At 33.2% G+C, this 22,485-nt stretch overlaps 4 protein-coding genes across 5 annotated transcripts; 1 reads left to right on the top strand and 3 right to left on the bottom strand.

Moving 5' to 3' along the window:
- Nucleotides 1–64: 64 nt before the first annotated feature.
- Nucleotides 65–3,408, bottom strand: Rpp21 (ribonuclease P protein subunit Rpp21). Of its 2 annotated transcripts, XR_013038108.1 has the most exons (6): nucleotides 3,256–3,408; nucleotides 3,120–3,181; nucleotides 2,951–3,042; nucleotides 2,601–2,860; nucleotides 1,293–1,366; nucleotides 65–274 (listed from the first exon to the last, which is right to left on the bottom strand). XR_013038108.1 is itself a non-coding variant. In XM_076531347.1 (5 exons), the coding sequence occupies exons 1-5, from the start codon at nucleotides 3,257–3,259 to the stop codon at nucleotides 1,350–1,352; spliced, it is 435 nt and encodes a 144-aa protein (XP_076387462.1). In that variant the 5' UTR covers nucleotides 3,260–3,408; the 3' UTR covers nucleotides 65–1,349. The 2 variants fall into 2 exon arrangements, 1 of the variants encoding a protein (XP_076387462.1); XM_076531347.1 differs by having other exon boundaries at nucleotides 65–1,366.
- On the top strand, nucleotides 466–2,273 carry Not11 (CCR4-NOT transcription complex subunit 11). Its single transcript, XM_003702314.3, has one exon. The coding sequence runs from the start codon at nucleotides 466–468 to the stop codon at nucleotides 1,828–1,830; it is 1,365 nt and encodes a 454-aa protein (XP_003702362.1). The 3' UTR covers nucleotides 1,831–2,273.
- A 185-nt stretch (nucleotides 3,409–3,593) lies between the features above and the next one.
- LOC100880375 (uncharacterized) lies at nucleotides 3,594–4,628 on the bottom strand. Its single transcript, XM_003702315.3, has 3 exons — nucleotides 4,292–4,628; nucleotides 4,022–4,209; nucleotides 3,594–3,953 (listed from the first exon to the last, which is right to left on the bottom strand). Exons 1-3 carry the CDS (start codon nucleotides 4,466–4,468, stop codon nucleotides 3,923–3,925), a joined length of 396 nt encoding a protein of 131 aa, XP_003702363.1. The 5' UTR covers nucleotides 4,469–4,628; the 3' UTR covers nucleotides 3,594–3,922.
- Nucleotides 4,629–8,132: 3,504 nt separating this feature from the next.
- Nucleotides 8,133–9,726, bottom strand: ND-24 (NADH dehydrogenase ubiquinone). The gene is made up of 4 exons (XM_003702316.3): nucleotides 9,567–9,726; nucleotides 9,011–9,073; nucleotides 8,460–8,918; nucleotides 8,133–8,380 (listed from the first exon to the last, which is right to left on the bottom strand). The coding sequence occupies exons 1-4, from the start codon at nucleotides 9,600–9,602 to the stop codon at nucleotides 8,207–8,209; spliced, it is 732 nt and encodes a 243-aa protein (XP_003702364.1). The 5' UTR covers nucleotides 9,603–9,726; the 3' UTR covers nucleotides 8,133–8,206.
- Between the last annotated feature and the right edge of the window lie 12,759 nt (nucleotides 9,727–22,485).

Here is a 22,485-nt window from a genome sequence, read left to right as displayed (position 1 = left end):
TGATCCGATGGAAACAGGCAAGGCAACTTAATTCTAACCCGACTCTGACCCGATTTGAACCCTCGATGGAAACGTAGTCGATGGAAACGTAGTCATTGAAATTCAAAATTTATAATTTGGACTTGTATCAAACAATAGCCAATCAAAACTGAGCAACGGTTTACCTCCTCAACCTGCCATAATGGTTACCTTCGGCAAAATTATCTCCGAATGTCCCTATACATATTTTTAGATCTATGGTAGTAGTTGACTCTACTGGTATTCTAGTCATAACCTGCAAAGTAATAATTGCAAAATGTAATCAAAGTATATGCACATATCAAAAACATTGAAAATTATGTTACATGAAATCGTTAATTTCAAAAAAGAATTACTGTGCTTGAATTACGACATTCATGAATATAACCGTGAAAAAGAAACGTAATAAAGGTGCTATAACCTAGTTCAGTTTATTATTTAGACATCATGACGCTTACACCTAAAGATTTAACAAAGTTGCTGGATATTCTTGAGGAGGAGAATTTAGATACGAGTCTGGAGAATCTTTGCAATCAGTTACATCAAGTATTTTCTAAAGAAGATAGATTCAAAGTAGGAATGACATTGGTTCTTCTATTACAACACATAGACTTGTTGCCAAAAAATGTTCAGCGTATAATAGCAGTGGCATTATTATTTGATCTGTATAGAGGAGAACCTTTGGCGTCTACACCTTTTGCACCAGTTTTCATTCAAGTTTTGAAACCACAGGAAGATACAAATAATGGAGTACCAAAGACCAACTTTTCAGGGCATATTCCAGTTCTGTCACAATGTGAAAAGAATTTGTTAGTAAATTTACTTGGATATAATCAAAAAGATATTTTGAAGAAAACTCCAAGACAGATTGTGGATGAATTATATTTTGTGTCTGTACCACCTATCGATTTAAGTAATTTACAAGTACAACTGACGGAGCGTCATTCTGAGTTACCATCCATTGCTAAATGTGGAAATCCTGTGATTTTACCTGACATGGATCATTCCAAAGTAACAGAAATTGATAAAAACACTGCAAAGAGTATAACGGAAGTTTTAATTTCTAATGATCCACCATTATGTAGTCAGAGTTATCATCCTGAGTTTTTGAGACTAGCACCTCCTCTTTATCGTTCAGTCGATGAATTATCATGGTTCAATGTTACAGAACCTTCTCAATTTACGATTGAATATGACACTAATATGTGCGTTTCAAATTGTGCTGGTGCAGAAGCACGAAGATTAATGGGCAAAGCATTTAAAAGCGTACTCACATTACAGCAACAGCAACATCTGGTTAACGAATTAGACAGAGATCCCAAATTGGTGTATCACATTGGCCTTACTCCTGGAAAATTACCAGATCTGGTAGAAAATAATCCCTTGATTGCAATTGAGGTTTTATTAAAGCTTATGCAATCAAGTCAAATAACAGAGTATTTCAGTGTTTTGGTAAATATGGAGATGTCACTTCATTCTATGGAAGTGGTCAATAGATTAACAACTACTGTAGATTTGCCAACAGAATTTGTCCACTTGTACATCAGCAATTGTATCTCTACTTGTGAAACTATAAAAGATCGCTATATGCAAAATCGTTTAGTACGCTTAGTTTGTGTTTTTCTACAATCCTTGATCAGGAACAAAATCATAAATGTAAAAGAACTTTTTATCGAAGTACAAGCTTTTTGCATAGAATTTAGTCGCATTAGAGAAGCTGCTGCTCTCTTTCGTCTTCTTAAGCAACTTGAATCTGGTGATATAGGTGGATTGAATACACCATCTAATAATAATAAATTAGATATGTGTTAATATAATTAACATTTAATTTTGCAAGCACTTGATAAAAGATTAATAGGCTATCGAAATTTGTAATTATTTTTGCTGATTTATTAAATTACAACGAATTAAGACTAATGTTTCTGAGTTTTTTTTTTAAAGTGAACATTATGAATTCAATTAGGTTTTATACCCACTTTTGATATTAGCATAACTCATTTATTTTTTATTAGTTATGGAAGTAACCAACATGATAAATAATACTTCTGTGTAAAAAATTGAAAGATAAAATTTTTTTTATACAAATTTACATTAAATATATTTATTTACATGTCATGGTATTTTATTGTTGGAACTAAATAAAATACATGTATACTGTTATTGTGGGTGTATTATACTGTATTAATAAAATTATTTTCTAGTAATAGTGAGCTGTAAAAATCGTACTTAGGAAAAAATAAAAAAGATCGTTATTATCTAATTCATATTAAACGTTCTTTGTTATTGGTAATCAGACATATTTTATAATACTTTGTACACTTACATCTCTAAAATAAGATACTTTTACAAACTACACAATTTGTACTTTAAAAAATAAAGCAAATAAAGAATATTTTTTCTATCTTAAATATAAAATCTATGATGAAATCTACTTATCTTTACATTACCTCATAAAAAAAGTAATTAAAAATAAATTTATTTTGTAAACTGAATAAGCTATTAGTATTAAATATTTGTAAGTTAATATTCATTGTCTCTCATATATGTATATTTATTCAGTTAATTTTACTTAATATTCATACCTTTATTTTTATTTAAATCCTTTCCTTTTATTTCAGCATTAATTTTTAGTGCATAATTAAAAGTTTGAACTACTGAGTTAGGTTGATCAGTCCATAATTTATATCCCTTTTTGGTAGGATATTTTTTAACACTTAGACATGTTAAACATGTCCATTTGACAGCTTTAACTGGTTTTGACACCAATCGTACTTTTGCTGTTTTACCAGGTATAAGGGGAGATTGGCAACATTTACAAATTGTTTTTTTAATATCAGATTCTCTTAAAAGGAAAAGAAGATATACAAAGTCAATATTATTTCATAAAAATTAATATACTATCTACTTAAATACTTTAATGTATGGAACTCACATTCGTAGAACAGCTTTCTTTGAACACCCGATCATCATATTACCATAAAATGATGCTGCTACCCTGTTTTTTAATGCCATTATGTAACTTGCCTGATGAAAGAAATTTAGTTAAGTTTTATCAATATACATCTTAATTAATATGTACAATAATTAAAAAATGTTAATACTTGATATAAATAATTCATTCGTTCCAAGATATCTTTTCCTTGACATAGTTTGGGATCTGAATCTATAAATATGATAATTTTAATTGAACGTGTTATATACAATATATTTTAAAAACTTCTAACAAAAAATACTTACTCATATTTCTGATTGAATTTTATTGAAATTTGCAATTGAATATTACAGTATCAACTCTCACTGTTAACATAAATGGAGGTTATGTAGCAGTGTTTATGTTTCTGTTTGATTTATAGTGATTTTACTTTTATTTATGAGCACTGTTATATTCGGTGCGTTACTAGATCGAAGTTACGAAAACTACAAAAATACTGGGTAAAATCAAATGAAATAATTGATAAATCATATTCATTAGTATTTATATGTATTATTGTCATTATTCTGTATATTATAAATACATACATACATTTACTACAATATTAGGTGTTCAACAGTTCTATACATGCTCTAAGATATAATTATCTCTTTAAAAAATTTTAATTAGGAATAAACAGTGTACAAACAATATATAAATTATTTATAAAAATTTGATATTACATATAAGATTAAGGGTACATAATTTTTTCAACTTTGCATCAACATGTTATCAAAACATGTGACATAAACTGATTGTTGTAATTATTACATGCAACTTTTTTTGCAATAAAATTGATTAAAAACTGATTAAAGCTAAATTACTATGTACAAATGTTGTATACGATGTGGAATTGAAACTTTCAATAGTTGCTGGTATTAATCATTCAGTTCCCATATCTTCTCCTCTTAAATAAATAAAGTTTATTACTGGTTAGGATTCCTTGCCATTATTTGTGTCAGTCCTATAAAATACAAACAATTCTTTAGAATACTAAATGCTTGGTGAAAATGATATTAACAAAAATCTTACTGGTCCAAGGCATCACTATCATCATAATGATAACCATATTCTGCTAAAACATTATTCAACTCATCACACTGTGTTCTTAAATGATCATATTCAGCTCTGGATTCTTGTAAAAATTGTTCCATGTCGAATGTTTCATTGTCATCATCCTTTGCATTTTTTAATTCTGATAAAACTTTTTCTATACCATTCTGATATAACAAAAAATATTAAGTTATGTATAAAAACAGAAATTTGATAATAATTGAAATATTATTAATTTGTAATAAAAACCTGTGTATTCCTTATGGTATTCCATACTGCTCCAATATGAACATCTGTTTCTTCAGTACATTCACCAAAACCTCCAATTAAAATTTGTGGCAACTTCCATGTTTTAATTAACTTTTCAACACCATCATCAAGCTGGCGAGCTTGAAGTTTTATTTTCTCAAAATAATTCGATGACATTTTAGAAAATTTTATCAAACTTTTCGCGCTTTGTTTCAGTAGTTCAGATATTTTGAATATTTGCTTGTTTAACCGTTTGAAATAACCCTATACAGTTTAGTTAATGCAACTTACAAAATTCCCTATGATTGTAGCTAATTTCAGTAATGTTTACAATCTTAAGCGTAATGCCATGATTTTCAAGAAAGCCAAAATCCGATAATGGGGACCTCTGGTGGCGAACTGGGAAGCTATAGACAAGGATAGATAGATCCTTGTCTCTCCAATGTATCTTCCTTTTCACGAGACGAGGCAAAATTCGTTTTCTGGCACGCGTGGCGAAACGATGGTGCCGTAGCAAGGTCGGCGGGTGCCCGCGGCATCGATTTTTAAAAAATTTTTATATGCGGATGTATGCACATGTAATTTTTTGTTGCAATTTTAGAGAAATAAAGGAATATATTGTTAATAATCGTTTATAGTTGTTAGTTTGTTTTTTCAGCAAATTAGTCATTTTTTCACGTACAACTGATTCTACATGTGGCTGCGATGGACGTTCGGCGCAGGATTTATGAATAATTTGTTTATTATTTAGTCTGAAATCATATATGCTAAACTGGTTCGAAGAAGATACCGTATCGCATGAAATATAAGATGTATATACATTTGCACGTTCCTCGGAAGAAATAACGCAGATATAAGAGAAAAATCGATTGCTACTACGAGACGAAATAGTTAATTGTATTAAAAATAGAAGAGACAAAAATTTATAAATAAAGCATATGCGTAATAAAAAGACTTTTTTAATAAAATGCACTGTTTGTAATAATTACCATAACTCTACATATTTTGTAAGATAGATATAGATTTAATGATAAAAGAATGTTATATACAAAAATAATTTATGTGATTGCTTTAATACTATTCCTGCAAGAGAAAAATATTCAAAGGTCAGGTATAGGAAATATGTAATGTGTTTCGGGTGATTAAAATTTTTAACGTGAAAGAGATCGGCAAATGGAAAAGAAAGACAGATAGAATGTTGAATTGGTCGGCAAACAAGAAAGACTCGTGCGTGTTTTGTCTTTTGCATTCAAAAATCAAAATTCTTTATTTTTGGTTTTTCGTGAATGAAACTTTGATCATCGTATTCGTCTTGTTGTTCTAATTAAAATGAGACCAAACACGATATAATTTGAAGCATAATTACTGGTTTAGATTTGACGATAAAAGTTTCTGACGTAGAGGAGGATAGCGAGTGAAGAAGAAAGAGACACTGCGGTCGTGGCAGTCGGCAAAGATCAAAAGTCTGTTCAATTGTTTGCAATGCTTATGCATTGCTAACTTTTTTATTTTTGATCTATTTTGTATACAACTTGTTTCATCATATTCGTGACATTTTCCTGATTAAAATGAGACCAAACACGACGTAATTTCAGTTATATGTACTTGCAATATCTTATTGGAGTAAAGTCATCGATGTACGCGCAACATCTTACGTCGTAGTCCGTTATGTGTCGGAACGTAAGACACTTTTCCAAGTAAACAATTGGCTGAGAGGTGAGGAGTCCTGCCTCGTAATCTGTGCATCCTGTTTGTCGTAGGTTCGATCCCACTGAAGGTGGTTTCTTTTCATGTTACGTTTTTCATTTTTTTTCTTTTGTAATTGTGAAATTATAAATAAATATAGCATGTGGCGTCATCTTGCAGTGCGAGCAATGCATTTCGTTAGAAATGCATAAAAAAAATAATTGAAAAATGCACTTCCTTCTCCTTGTTCGTAAAATGAAAACGCGCGCGGTGTAAATTGATGTATGAGAAAGTTATCCCAGCATTATTAATTAATCTTGAAGTTAATATGTGTATTCTTTGTGTTTAACATTAAATAATTAATTTGTAATTGGAAGTGTGTTATTAGTTTTTGATTTTCTCCGATCCTGATTATTTAACAGTAATAATATTAAAATAAATTCAGTGTTTTTAAATAATTGTTATTTACAAGATATAAAACATCTGCAATTAATAGTATACATGTACAATAATATTTAATACATGTAATAGAGATCCTAATCACGTACAATATTAATTACGTATTATGAAAATAAAAATCGAAATAGTGAGGCAGGTTATGACTGTTCATGTGTTGTGTACAAATGCAATTCCCCTTCCAAAGAGACGTTTCTTCGCAGTAAAGAATGAGTGTGTCATCAGAATGAATTGTGTCGTTGACGACAGTTCTGTATCGGCTATGGCCACGAAAGAATAAAATAAAGAAGTAAAATATTTTAAACGTGCTCACTTCGCAATAATTGATAGAAAAGTGAATGAAGAGCAAGATGTAACCGAGTGTCATATATGATTTTCAAACTTTGTCGTAGATTGGCGCTCCATAAAGATTGCTCTTTATTTTTTACTATTATTTTTAAGATATCACTTCGTTAACTTATTAGTGTGTTAATTTCATTATTTGTTCGTTATAATTTCCTATTCGTTCAAAAGGAAATAATTATATATCATAGAAAAGATCGGGAAAATTGTTAAAAAAACATAAAACATAACTAATTTATTATATATTATTTCTGGAATTAATATTTTGTGTTTGCACATAATACATTTGAAAATAGAATATCATGATACGATTGCTATCATCTATTAGTTTTGATGCAAACTGTTTTTTAATGGTGGGCCCTTTTAGCGGTACCCTCTGGGGTGCCATATGTATGTACGTATAGCCAGACCTGAACCCAGTCAGCACCAAGCAGCGCGATATCCCAGCGGCCATGTTGTTATTCAAACGACTCGGATGTATTGAATTCTCCCAACCAAAACTTTTCTGCGAAGAAGTAATATTTCGACAGGATTTCTTTTGCATAGTATTCCCAGAAGTTTAATCTAGGTCGGTACGGAGGCCGATTTTGCAATTTCGTCCAAAACAATTTTATGAACTGAAAACTAACATTTCTTATAGAAGAAAATTTTTCGCGTCCCACTTTTACAAAAACGGCCTCCGTACCGACCTAGATTAAACTTCTGAGAGTAGTATGCAAAAGAAATTTTGTCGAAATATTACTTCTTCGCAGAGGAGTTTTGGTTGGGAGAATGTGTGTTTTGTCGTAGCATCCTATTTACCGTCCTTGTCTCTCCTAACCAAAAACACAGTTAGTAGACAGAGAACATTCGACGAACTTCACACCGCTCGATCTAGTGAATTTCATTACGCTTAATCTTACCTAGCCTAATGTCAGCTATGATGCATTTTTATTATTATTATAGTTATTATAGTTAACGTCTGTGTGTTTATAACTATTATATATGTATATGTATTTGATACCTATATATGTTAAATATTACCAAAAGATGCTATTATTATATTTTATGTTATATACCTAATTTAATGTCAACTATTCTATTTATATTCACCCTTCAGTATTTTACTCTTTCACTTTACTATTATTTTATTAATTTTTTTACATACTTAAATTAAATATTCTTTATTATATCTGGCTATTTTACTAACCATGGCTAAATACTAATATTATTTGTACAAAAATAATTTTTTATTACCACTTTTCAATTTTCATAACTCATTAATTTTTAATAAAAGAAACGATTAATAAATTTTACATACAGTATCAAGGTACAATGAAGTGCATCTTAAGGTTCTTAATTGAACAATTAGCTATCATATGATCTATTTAAATATTTAATTATTATTAGATCATTCACAGATTGTACAATTTACTATTTATATACAAAATATTACAGGTCAGATCTAACACCAAACCCAGGTCCTGGTGGAGGACTTGTTAATGATGTTAAACCTCCTGAGGGATCTGCTGCAAACCTAGGTGAATTTTGTGGTCCAGGAGGTGGCCTTTCTCCTTTCTTTAATGCATTTATTATAGCAGTAGCACTTTCAGGTGTCAAATCTTCCTGTCAAATGTATCAACATATGTATCTTATGTCTTATTTATTATTACTAAAATAAATTAATAATTAAATTAACACTTACATAATAGTCATCATTGACTTGAAACATTGGTGCATTGGCACAGGCACCAAGACATTCTACCTCAGAAACTGTAAATAATTTATCCTCAGACATTTCTCCAATTTTACAATTTGTAGCTTTTGTCACAGCATCTACAATGGAATCAGAATCTCTTAACCAACAAGGAGTACATGTACAAATTTGTACATGATATTTTCCCATTGGCCTTCTGTTAAACATTGTATAAAAAGTAGCTACTTCATACACCCTCATGTGTGGTACATTTAGTATTTCTGCTACTTTATGCATAGCAGAAATAGGTAGCCATCCATGTTGACGTTGAGCTAGATCTAACAGAGGTATCATTGCACCACGTTTATGCCCTTCGGGATAAATTTTCAAAAGGGCTTCAATACGTTTTTTATTAGCTTCATTGAATTCAAAGGGTATTTTTGGATTATCCACTTCACTGTCTCGATGCTAGAAAAATTAAAATCAGTCAATTAGTAGTAGCTCTATATGGGACATAGAGTCATATGATATGTAATATATATGTATATAATAATACATACAACGAATAACTGATCTGATGTGCGACTGGCTGATGTTTGCAGCCCTCTAAGATTTTTACAGTTCTGTTTAATAAAAGAAAAACATGTTTCAAAAACTGTTGAGTTATTTCATATAAATATTTATTTTTTGGGGCACATAGTTAATTAAAATTAATTTTATCTCACATACAAATTTCACATTATGTATAAATATACTTGAATGTAATTTAAGATATCTAAAGTTAGATAGCACTATATTATTTCACTCCTGATTCTGACAGATATAGAAGATCAAATTTTTTTAATGTGATAATGTCAATATAAAAACTTTTGGATATCTGGTGCTCATCATAAATACAATGGCTTGGTATAAACGTATTAAATAATTAAGTAGAACAAAGAAATTGAATATTCTTATTTTATAATTTACTTCCCATTTTAAAATTATTTTTGACAACTATAAGCATATGCAAATATAGAAATAAACAAAATTAAAGGTTACATAAGTTAATAAAAGAGGTTATAATATTACAAAATATAACATGTGTTATCAAAACGTCAATAATATATAACATACATAAATAGTACGAATCGATCTCGAAGTAAGAAACATCTTTACGAAGTTTCTGCGTACTTATTATGAATAATATTATTCACTTTACTCCACTACTTTTTAATTGATCATTTAAATCGCAGTAAGGAACTCTGCATTGCAACTACCATCTGACGTCTTAATACTCAACTAAGAATTGCCATTTATAGTGCAGCGCTAATTTTAAATAAATGATATGTGGTATCATGTGTAATTTATTATTAGGTATCTTTTAATTAATAGGAAATTTAGAATAAAATATGCCTCATATACTGTCTTATATTTTTCACATTTCCATACATGAAAAGAGAAGCGATTTTAGGTTAGGTTTCTTTCTGAATTTTTTTAGTTTCCTTTGGATTTTTTGTATTTAGATACTTTTAGTGATGTTTTGCTATTCATAATATTGGCTCTCCCTGACTTTCCCTGGCTTTCCCTGGCTCTTCCTGTCCAAATTTTCAAACGATTAAATTTCGAGTTTCACATTTCTAGATTTCTAAAGTTTCAAATTTCAAATTTCAAATTTCAAATCTCAAATTTCAAATTTCAAATTACAAATTTCCATACTCCCAAATTTTCATCATATTTTAACGCAGAAACATGTCCGTGAGTTATGCGGAATTACGAACAAATCAAAATTGCTCCAATTTAAACACTAATTACGCTATCATTTAGAGTGCACCACTCGACTTTCCTGAATTAGGCCACTTTGTAAAAAATTTACTTCGCATGTCTATCTTTCAAGATTAAGGACTGCGCCTGGGATCAAGTTTAACTGTTTAATTACCCGTGGATAGCACGAGCGTTCCAGTACATAGTAATAAAAAAATTGAACAATATGATTAATTTAGCTATACACTGAATGAAAAATGGTGAAAATAAAGAAAAATTTATCAACAATCATTGTGTTTTTATTACTACCTCACAAATCCAACAGAATAAAAATTTTATATTCGAAAGAGAGAATTTGTAGCAAGAGAACATGAGAATTTTTGGAATTTGACGTCCTGAAAATTCCAAGAAATGGCACGAAGGATACCTCCTCACAACTTATGTTCTCCTGATACAAATTTTCAAAATGGATCGCTGGAATTTCGTAAACCGCGCCTGGGAATTCTTGGAATTTGACGTCAGGAAAATTCCAGGAAGTGGCAGGAAGGATACCTCCCCATAATGCGTGGTCTGCTGGTTCAAATTCTGAAAATTTTGTTTTTAATTTTTTATTTTTTAAAATTTGGGGCAATTTCTGGGGATCTGAATGACGGGATTTATAAATAAGTAAATATGCAAATACATGTTTTTGTTCATATTTATTTTCGAAAACTTTTGTACATCAAAGGACTTAATATGTTTTATTAATAGATAGATACATTATTAACACTTAATTCTAGGGCGGAATTATTATTATAATTTGTACGTATCAGTATGCGCTGTAGTACAGGATCTTGTAGAAAGCTAAGAAATATCTGTTGAGAGAATAAAAATAGTGTGGCAATTAATTTGCTTCTAAAAAGCTGAAGAAAACTGTAATTTATGGAAGAAAATGTGATGAATATATAAATCTGACGATTGCTTTCTTGCGCCGTAGTAAATGTCGTTCACATTAGGCTATTTTGGCAGGTACTTGCCTAATCTGAACGCCCCCTTATGCAGGTTCGACACAGCGCCATCTAGCCGTCATAAACGGAACTAAAATAGAAACTTCGCTGATGGCATATTACCGTTAAAGTATAGTCAATTAATTATCGACAGAATCCGATCGGTACTTTGCTCGTGTTATTCATACTTCAGCAATTTGTTGTTAGATGGTGCTGTTAACAGCATTTATGGCGTTTTTTTAAAAGATTGTTTCCTTTTCTTCCTATACTCTACGGCAGTGTTGGGCAGTCGTGAGATTTTATCTCACGCGAGAGCTTTATGCGCATGCGTCAGCTGACGTCACAGCTTGCTGCCAATGCCGTACCTAGTCGGTACACGCAGTGGTGACTAACGAGGGCACCTTAATGATCCCACATAATTTTTCAAAAATTCTTATAATTGCACTGTAAACTATGAATGTATAGGTTGGGTTAGATTACATTAGGCTGGGTTAAGTTAGTTATATATATGACTGTATAAATCTATACAACTATATATACATATATTATAAGTAAAATTACAATCGTAGCTCTTAAATTCTGAATTCTAATTCTAAATTAAATTCTAATCGTAGCTCTTAGCTCGGTATAGTTCTCTGAAGATTTTTTAAAGCCTTCAGAGAACTATACCAATTACCAGGTCACACCACGTGGAGGTGGCTACGATAGCGACCCACCCTAACTCCAAATCCCTTCCTCCCACCAAATGCAATCTCATTTATCAGAAGGATAAATGAGTTCTGACTCTACTTAGCTCATAGGCTCGCATATACAAGTTCTTTACCACAATCCAGTAAAGAACTTGTATCACACACACAAACACACATACATTAACTTAATACTAATTGCATGGGATCCCACACACGCACGCTTAACTTATTCTAACGCCGCAGGGTACCTCTTATTCTAAGATTGCACTCAAATAATCTATGACGAAGTAAAAAAGCAAAAGGGCAAAAAAGAAAGTTAGAAGAACTTTCTACTAAAAAGGAAAGAAAGTTAGAAGAACTTTCTATTAAAAAGAAAAGAAAGTTAGAAGAACTTTCTGTGAAAAAAGGGGACCATTATTTTTCGCCAAGTGAACCTTGCTTTCCATGGGTCAAGGGGTAGCCCATAGTGGCTTACGTGAACCACGACGGCAAAGATGAACCGAAGATACCTTTGGTAAGAACGAGTGATACACCCCAGTTGGCGGAGGGTTCCCATTTCCCCCAGCGCTTTCGCGTCTTACTACAGAGAGGATACCCAGACCGTGATGCCCCTTGGCAGAATGGCGGCGGGTCGGGGAGGCACATCAGAGTATGAGAGGTGCCAACCCCAATCCGCCCCGCCGGGCAAAGAATATCACTCGCGCTACACCGGCACTTGCAGCTCACCTCTACCGTGTGTTCACAGCGCTATGAACCCCCAATGATCCACTTGGGCGCAGAACGATTGACAAAAAATAAGTGGGTATACTACAAGCTAACGCGTATAAAGATTGAGAATTGAGAAGATGAGTGCAAGTTGGAATAAGCGGTACTTACAAGAACCCACCCACCCTTCCCACACGATTACAATTAACTTAAAATTAACGCACGCATAAAATCAACTTAAAACTAGCGCACGCATAAAATTAACTTAAAACTAGCGCACGCATCCCTCGATAATCCCTCGATGATCCCTCGATGATCCCTCGATGATCCCTCGCTGATCGATGTCTTCAATGATGAGCTATTCATTACCTGTAAAATAAATAGGTGTGACAATGAAAAAGGAAACAGAAAAGGGAATGGAAGATTAGCTAGTTAAAATAAAAACCTGAAACACCTGAGTGAAATTAAGACAAACAAGAATTATTAACATCAAAACGTGAGACATCTCAATGAAATTAAAACAGACAGGAATCGTTAAAGTAGAACCCTGAAACATACAAATACAAATGAGACACGTATGAATAAATAAATTACCCACATAAAATTAAAACCTGAAACATACAAAAATGATTAAGCCCCAAATGTGCCTTTTGTTCTAAAATTGCACTCGTATAATGTAAAAGTAAGTAAAGAAAAGAGTAAAAGAAGAAAGTTTCGAGCAATTGACAATAAAAATGATAGGCTATTAATACAATCTAATATGTAACAATCTAACATGTAACAAGTTAAAAAACTGTAGAGATGAATGCAAATTAGAACAAAAGGCACAATTTGCGCAAGTTTTTCGCCACGTGTTGTGACGAAAAACCTGCGCCCGAGCCCACCCTTCCTCCCACAGCTCGGAATTATTGTAACTTAGATACGAAATTGACAAGTTATAATCGTAGCTCTCAGCTCGATGTCGTTTTCTACAGATAATTTCGTGAAAAATATTTAGAAAACGACATCGATTACCAGGTCACACCACGTGGAGGTGACTACGGTAGTGACCCACCCTAACTCCAAATCCCATCCACCCTCCAAATGCAATACCATTTATCAGAAGGATAAATGAGTTCTAACTCTACTCAGCTCATAGGCTCGCATATACAAGTTCTTTACCACAATCCAGCAAAGAACTTGTATCACACTCACGCACACATATATTAATTTAATACTAATCGCATCGGATCCCACGCACGCACGCTTAACTTATTCTAAACGCCGCACGGTACCGCTCATTCTAAGATCACACTCAAATAATCTATGACGAATTCAAATAGCAAAGGGGCAAAAAAGAAAGTTAGAAGAACTTTCTACTATAAGAAAAGAAAGTTAGAAGAACTTTCTGTCAAAAAAGGGGAAGAGTATTTTTCGTCAAGCGAACCTTGCTTTCCATGGGTCAAAGGGTAGCCCATAGTGGCTTACGTGAACCGCGACGGCAAAGATGAACCGAAGATACCTTTGGCGAGAACGAATGATACACCCCAGTTGGCGGAGGGTTCCCATTTCCCCCAGCGCTTTCACGTCTAACTACAGAGAGGATACCCAGACCGTGATGCCCCTTGGCAGAATGGCGGCGGGTCGGGGAGGCACATCAGAGTATGAGAGGTGCCAACCCCGATCCGCCCCGCCGGGCAAAGAATATCACTCGCGCTACACCGGCACTTGCAGCTCACCTCTACCGCGTGTTCACAGCGCTATGAACCCCCCATGATCTACTTGGGCGCAGAACGATTGACAAAAAATAAGGGGATATACTACAAGCTAATGAAAGTTAGAAGAACATTCTGTCAAAAAGAAAAGAAAGTTAGAAGAACTTTCTGTGAAAAAGGGGGACAGTATTTTTTGCCAAGTGAACCTCGCCTTCCATGGGTCAAAGGGTGGTCCATAGTGACTTACGTGAACCACGGAACAGAGATGAACCGAAAGTACTGGCAAGAACAAGTGACACATCCGCGGAGGGTTTCCCGTTTCTCCCCGCTTACGTTTAAAGTAAGTCTTACTGCAGAGAGGAAACCCTGCCGTGAGGCACCCGATCGAGACGGAACATCAATCGATCGGCCCCGCAAAGATGTGTCCCTGGCGCTACACCAGCACTTGCAGCTCACCTCTGCCGCGAATTCACAGCACTATGAACCCCCAATGATCCACTTGGGTTCGGACCAATTGAAAAAAAGTAACGGGGTACACTACAAGCTAACGCGTACAAAGTTGGAGGACTGAGAAGATGAGTACAATTTAGAATGAGCGGCACTTACAAGGACCCACCCGCCCTGCCCACGAGCACGCTTAATTTAGAATTAACGCACGCGTAAAATTAGCTTAAAACTAACGCACGCATCTCTCGATGATCCCACGATGATCCCTCGATGGTTGACGTCTTCAATGATGACCTATTACCTATAGAATAAATAGGTGTATCAATAATTCATGCTGACATTTAAATTTATATTGACATTTTCAGAATAAAAATTAAATAAACCTCGAATCGATTCGCTAAAAACCTGAAACAGAAAAATACAATTGACACAATTAATACAATTAACACATATGAATAAATAAGTTGCTTACATAAAATTAAAGCCCTAAATGTGCCTTTTGTTCTAAAATTGCACTCGTATAATGTAAAAGTAAGTAAAGAAAAGAGTAAAAGAAGAAAGTTGGAAGAACTTTCTTTTAAGTTTAAAGCAACTGTTAATAAAAATGATAGGTTACTAGTACAAACTAATATCTAACAAGTTAACAAATTGTCGTCAAGATGAGTGCAAGTTAGAACAAAAGGCACTTACAATTTGCGCAAGCTTTTCGTCACATATCGTAACGAAAAGCCTGCGCCCGAGCCCACCCAGCCTCCCACAGCTCGGAATTAGAATAAAACTAATGCACTCAACATAACTTACAAAAAATTAAATTCTGAAACAGACAAAAATTTGTTAACGTAGAAAATTAGGCAAAGGAGTGAAATATTCTAAAGAAAATCGCGAAATAAAACCGCAGCCCTCAGCTCGGTATAGTTTTCCAAAGACTTAAAAATCTTTAGAGAACTGTACCGATTACCGGGTCACACCACGTGGAGGTGGCTACGATAGTGACCCACCCTGACTCCAAATCCCATCCACCCTCCAAACGCAACCTCATTTATCAGAAGGATAAATGAGTTCTAACTCTACTCAGCTCATACGCTTGCATATACAAGTTCTTTACCACAATCCAGTAAAGAACTTGTATCACACACACAAACACGCATACATTAACTTAATACTAATTGCATGGGATCCCACACACATACGTTTAACTTATTCTAAACGCCGCAGGGTACCTCTACTTCTAAGCTTGCACTCTTATGATCTATGACGAAGCAAAAAAGCAAAGGGGCAAAAAAGAAAGTTAGAAGAACTTTCTACAAAAAGAGAAGAAAGTTAGAAGAATTTTCTATTAAAAGACGGGTCAGTATTTTTCGCCAATTGAACTTCGCCCTCATGGGTCAAAGGGTAGTCGCATCGTGACTTACGTGAACCACGAGACAGAGATGAACTGAAAGTACTGGCAAGAACGAGTGACACATCCGCGGAGGGTCTCCCATTTCCCCGCCGCTTGCGTGTGAGACAAGTCTGACCACAGAGAGGAAACCCCTGCCGTAAGGCGGCAGATCGAGATGGTACATCAATCGATCGGCCCCGCTGAGATGTGTCCCTGGCGCTACACCAGCACTTGCAGCTCACCTCTGCCGCGTGTTCACAGCATTATGTACCCCCAATGATCCACTCGGACTCAGAGCGATCGACAAAAAATAGCTGGGTATACTACAGACTAACGCGTGAAAAACTCACTGATTGTAAAGATAAGTGCAAGTTCGAATGAGAGGTATTTACATGGACCCACGCGCCCTGCCCACAAGCATACACTTAAAATTAAGGCACGCATACCTCTCGTTCTAAGATTGCACTCGTAAGATTTATAATAATGTAAAGAGCAAGAAAAGAGAAGAAAGTTGGAAGAACTTTCTGATAGATTTTAGTTTGAACTAATTGAGAAAAAGTAGATGAATACACTAACGCGTTAAGAATACTCTAAGTGTGAAAATGAGTGCAATTTAGAAAGAGAAGTATTTACAAGGACCCACCCGCCCTGCCCATAAGCATACACTTAAAACTAACGCACGCATATTAGCTTAAAATTAGCGCACGCATCCCGCGATGTCCATCGAAGATCCCTCGATGTCTTCAATCTTTGCGTATACGCAATTCATGCACACACTCACTCATACTACAATATTTTACAATAGACGAAACTTAAAATTAACATAAAATTAACTTAAAATTAACTTAAAATTAACTTAAAATTAGCGCATATATCTAGGAGGAATCTCGCTGCGTTTTAGATGATTGCCTAAGCTGAAAGAAAGAAAGAAGATGCGGAAAAATAGATAGAAAATTAGTACATTTTAGGAAAACAGGGAAAATTTCAAGTTTAGACTCTAGGGAAACATGCAAATTAAATAGTATACTCGTAAAATTAAGAAAAATATGAACCATTAAAAATTACAAACATAAAATTAAAAGTTGAAACATACAAAAATAATTAAGGCAAATATCAATAATTAAAAATGACTTATTAAAAATTAAAGCCTGAAACATATAAAAATGATAAAGACAAATATAAATCATTAAACCTTATTTACAAAAAAATAATTTCGGCAAACATGAAACATTAAAAATGTAGGAACTTACGAAAAATTAAATGCTGAAACAGACAAAATTTTATTAATATAGAAAATTAAGCAGAGTGAAATATTACTTCAGCCCACCCACAAAATAGAAAATTAACCGTAGCTCTCAGCTCGGTATAGCTTTCCAAAGACTTTAAAAAATCATTGGAGAACTATACCGATTACCGGGTCACACCACGAGGAGGTGGCTACGGTAGTGACCCACCCTAACTCCAAATCCCTTCCACCCTCCAAATGCAACATCATTTATCAGAAGGATAAATGAGTTTTGACTCTACTTAGCTCATAGGCTCGCATATACAAGTTCTTTACCACAATCCAGCAAAGAACTTGTATCACACACAGACACATACATTAATTTAATACTAATTTTTTGGGATCCCAAATTAATACGCTTAACTTATTCTAAACGCTGCACGGTACCTCTTCTTCTAAGATTGCACTCAAATAATCAATGACGTATTCAAAAAACACAGGGGAAGAAAGTTAGAAGAACTTTCTGACAAAATGAAAAGAAAGTTAGAAGAACTTTCTGCGAAAAAGGGGGACAGTATTTTTCGCCAAGTGAACCTCGCCCTCATGGGTCAAAGGGTAGTCCATAGTGACTTACGTGAACCACGGGACAGAGATGAACCAAAGTACTGGCAAGAACGAGTGACACATCCGCGGAGGGTCTCCCATTTCTCCCCGCTTGCGTTTGAAGCAAGGCTGACCGCAGAGAGGAGACCCCTGCCGTGAGGCGGCAAATCGAGATGATACATCGATCGATCGGTCCCGCAGAGATGTGTCCCTGGCGCTACACCAGCACTTGCAGCTCACTTCTGCCACGTGTTCACAGCGCTATGAACCCCCAATGATCCACTTGGGTTTGGAACGATTGACAAAAAATAACCGAGTATACTACAAGTTAACGCGTGCAAAGTTTGAGAATTGTCAAGATGAGTGCAATTTAGAAGAAGAGGCACTTACATGGACCCACCCGCCCTGCCCACAAGCATACACTTAAAACTAACTTAAAACTTAATCGACTTAAAACTAACGCACGCATCCCTCGATGCTCCCAGGATGTCTTCAAAGGATGTCTTCTGATCTGTAAAGATGAGAAACAGGATGCAGAAAAATAGATAGGAAAAAAGGGAAAAATTCGAGTCGACTCGAGAGAAACATGCAAATTAAATAACTAATACATGCAAATAACTAATACATGCAAATAACTAATACATGCAAATAACTAATACATGCAAATGACTAATACATGCAAATGACTAATACATGCAAATAACTAATAATAAATAACACTCGTAAAATTAAGAGAAATGTGAGTCATTAAAAATGACGGACGTAAAATTAAAACCTGAAACATACAAAAATAATTAGACAGAAATGAAACATTAAAAATTACTTACTTGAAATAAAAATCTAAAACAGATAAAAGTGATTGAGGCAAATATAAATCATTAAAACTGACATAAAATTAAAACCTGAAACAGACAAAAATAATTAACACAAAAATGAAACATTAAAAAATATGTACATAAATTTAAAACCTGTAACATACAAAAATAATTAGATAAACCTGGTGCATTAAAAATTACTTACTTGAAATAAAAATCTGAAACATACAAAAATAATTTAGACAAACATGAAACATTAAAAATTACTAACATGAAATAAAAACCTGAAACAGACAAATATTTATTAGGACAGAAAATAAATTACTTACATAAAAGAGAAACCTGTAACATACGAAAATAATTAGACAGACATGAAATATTAAAACTTACTCATAAAATAAAGACCTGTAACATACAAAAATAATTAAGAAAAATATCAATCATTAAAACTTACTTACACAAACTAAAAGCCTGAAACATACTAAAATAAGTAAAAGAAATTTCAAACATTAAAAATTACTTACTTAAAATTAAAACCTGAAACATACAAAGATAATTAAGAGAAATATAAATCATTAAAACTAACTTACATTAAATATAAATCTGTAACATACAAAAATAATTAGACAAACATGAAGCATTAAAAATTACTTACATAAAATTAAAACCTGAAAGAAACAAATGTTTATTAAGACAGAAAATAAATTGCTTACTTAAAACAAATTCCTGAAACAGACAAATATTTATTAACATAATAAGCAAATTACTTACTTAAAATTAATTCCTGAAACAGACAAAATAGAATTAGGCACATATGAAACATTACTTACTTGAAATAAAAATCTGAAAGAGATAAGTGTAATTGGACACATAGGAAACATTAAATTACTTACTTAAAATAAAAATCTGAAACAGACAAAAAGAATTAAGATACATGTCAAAAATTTACTTACTTGCTTAAAATAAAATCCTGTAACATACAAAAATAATCAGATAAACATGGAATATCAAAACTTACTTACATAAAAAAAACCTGTAACATACAAAAATTATTAAGGCACACATAAATAAATTAATTACTTACTTGAAATAAAAATCTGAAACATACAAAAGTGATTAAGACAAACATGAAACATTAAAAATTACTTACTTGAAATCAATATCTGAAACAAGCAAATGAAATTAACATGGGAAATTCGAGGTGAATGAAGAATATCATTTTTGATTCGAAATCCTACTCTTTAAAAACCGAGATCGTACGACTTTGAAAGTGTGAAAATGCGAAATAGATTTAGAAGGTTCAGAAATCTCAAAACCTGATATAAAACGACGAAGAGGTTTGAAACCTCAAAACCTCAATTAAAATCTTCAAAAAATCCGAAATGAAACCATCATAAAACTAGAAAACTTCAGTACCCGAGAAAACATTACGAAAGATTCGAGTACCTTAAAACGCAAAATAAAATCTCAATAATATCTGAAAAAAATCGAACCTGAAAATAAAAGCATTAACACATTAAAGAAATGAAATTGCAATTGCAATTGCATTTCAATCACACATGAAAATTTCTAAAGACTACATGTGCCTCTTGTTCTAAAATTGCACTCGTATAGTGTAAAATTATGTAAAAAGAAAAATGAATCTAACGAAAAGAAAGTTGGAAGAACTTTCTTTTATGTTTCATTCAATTCACAAGAATAAACTAATGCTTTAAAAGTAAAAATGTATAATAAATAAAATTTTTGAAAAATTCTAATTCGGAAAAAGTTGAAAAATTGCAATAAAGATGAGTGTAATGTAGAACAAGAGGCACTGAAAAATGCGTAAGTTTTTCGCCACAAATTGTGACGAAAAACTTACGCCCGAGCCCACCCTTCCTCCCACAGCTCGGAATAAATGTAAAATACACTCAACAGAACTTACCAAAAATTAAATTCTGAAACATACAAGAATTCATTAACATAGAAATTTCAGAACAGAGAATAATGACTTACCAAGAATTAAAATCTGAAACATAGAAAAATTTATTAATATAGAAAATTGTACGAGAAGAAGTGAAACGAACCTATTCAGAAACAGAAAACACAATAAAAATTACGAATTTAAAATCAACCAACAATAAAAAAATTTTTACAAAATCAATTCCTGAAACAGAGAAAAGTAATTAACACATAAAAATCGGGGAAATTAAAGTCGCGAAAGGGTATACAAATCTCGAGAAGCTCGAGATAAAATCGCGAAGGGATATAAAAATCTCGAAGCTCGAAATTTAATCGTGAAGGAATACAAAAATTTTTAATTTCGTAATTTAATCGCGAAGGGATACAAAAATGTTTAATTTCATAATTTAATCGCGAAGGGATACAAAAATTTTGAATTTCGTAATTTAATCGTGAAAGGATGCAAAAATCTCTAATTTCGAAATGTAATCGCGAAGGGATGCAAAAATCTCTAATTTCGTAATGTAATCGCGAAGGGACACAAAAATCTCTAATCGTGAAATTTAATTGGGCGGGCATAAAAATCTCGAATCGCGAAGGGATACAAAAATCTCTAATCTCATAATTTAATCGCGAAGTTATGAAAAAATCTTTAATCTCGAAATTTAATTGGGAGGGCATAAAAATCGCGGGTGGCTTTGCTCGTAAAAATTTGAGCAAAACGATACATTTTGTATCGTTCAAAAAAATACATGTAAAACACAAGAAAATAATAGCGAGCATAGTGACAAAATGACTGTCCATCCTAGGATGGACAGCCATTGATAGTTCCCCTCTTCTTTGGCAATTTTGCCGGGGCTCTTCGGCATATAGCCTCTTCTCTCTTCGGCACAGCCTCACAAAAATCACTCGCAAAATTTTACGGTAACTCGGACATTCTTAGTTTTCACGCAATTTTGCTATCAATCTCCATAAAAAGATAGCAGACAATTTTATAGAAATAAAATTGCAATACTATCCATTTATTTCGATCGATAACAAAATCGAAATTTTATATAAGTTAGTTTGGTAAGAAAGAAAAATGACTCAAAATAAAAAGATATACGACCAGCGATTCTCAGAATGCGCTGTCCGTAAAAGAATGTCCGACCAGAATATTTTATTTCACTGCACTTCATTTCACTTTATACTTCATTTTTGCAGTCGGATCTAGAACCCGACTGCGACTTACAAACTAAAAGGCCTGGCCTGAACGAACAATCGAGTTCAAGAGGTATTAAATAAATTCATATTTAATATTTTTCTCTTCTCGATTTTTCGTGAACCCCCCAGATGCAAGCATCTCACGTGTGAGAGAGGAGGATAGAGAAACGTGAAAGCTTGCTCTGGCCCTACCTACTTAAAACTAACTCATTCACACCAGAAGATAAGCTACCTGCCTGCCTATCGCTATATTTAAAAAATTGCAAAGTCAATTCTCACAAAAACACACTCCACGGTTCTCACACATACCACCCGGGTGCAAATAAGCCTAATCCTAGGGAGTACGTCCCGGGACGTCTCCGACACTCGAGTTCAATACAACATTCACACTCTAAGTTCATACCTTTTTGCTGAAATCGATCGACAATCGACAGTGAACATTGAACATATTTCATTTTTCTACTCTTTCGAATATTCAATGCAATATGTACATGTAATAATTTTAACTACTCATACAATTTTCTAACTTAGTCAATTTATATAACTTTGAAACGACTCTACTTGCATTTTGTATGCATTTTCAAATGACTTGACTTGCATTTT

This window comes from Megachile rotundata, chromosome 4 (assembly GCF_050947335.1).
Source record: "Megachile rotundata isolate GNS110a chromosome 4, iyMegRotu1, whole genome shotgun sequence".
In the NCBI taxonomy this organism is placed as follows: Eukaryota; Metazoa; Arthropoda; class Insecta; order Hymenoptera; family Megachilidae; genus Megachile; species Megachile rotundata.
The sequence above is the reverse complement of the archived record's forward strand: the minus strand, read 5'-3'. Positions and strand labels throughout refer to the sequence as shown.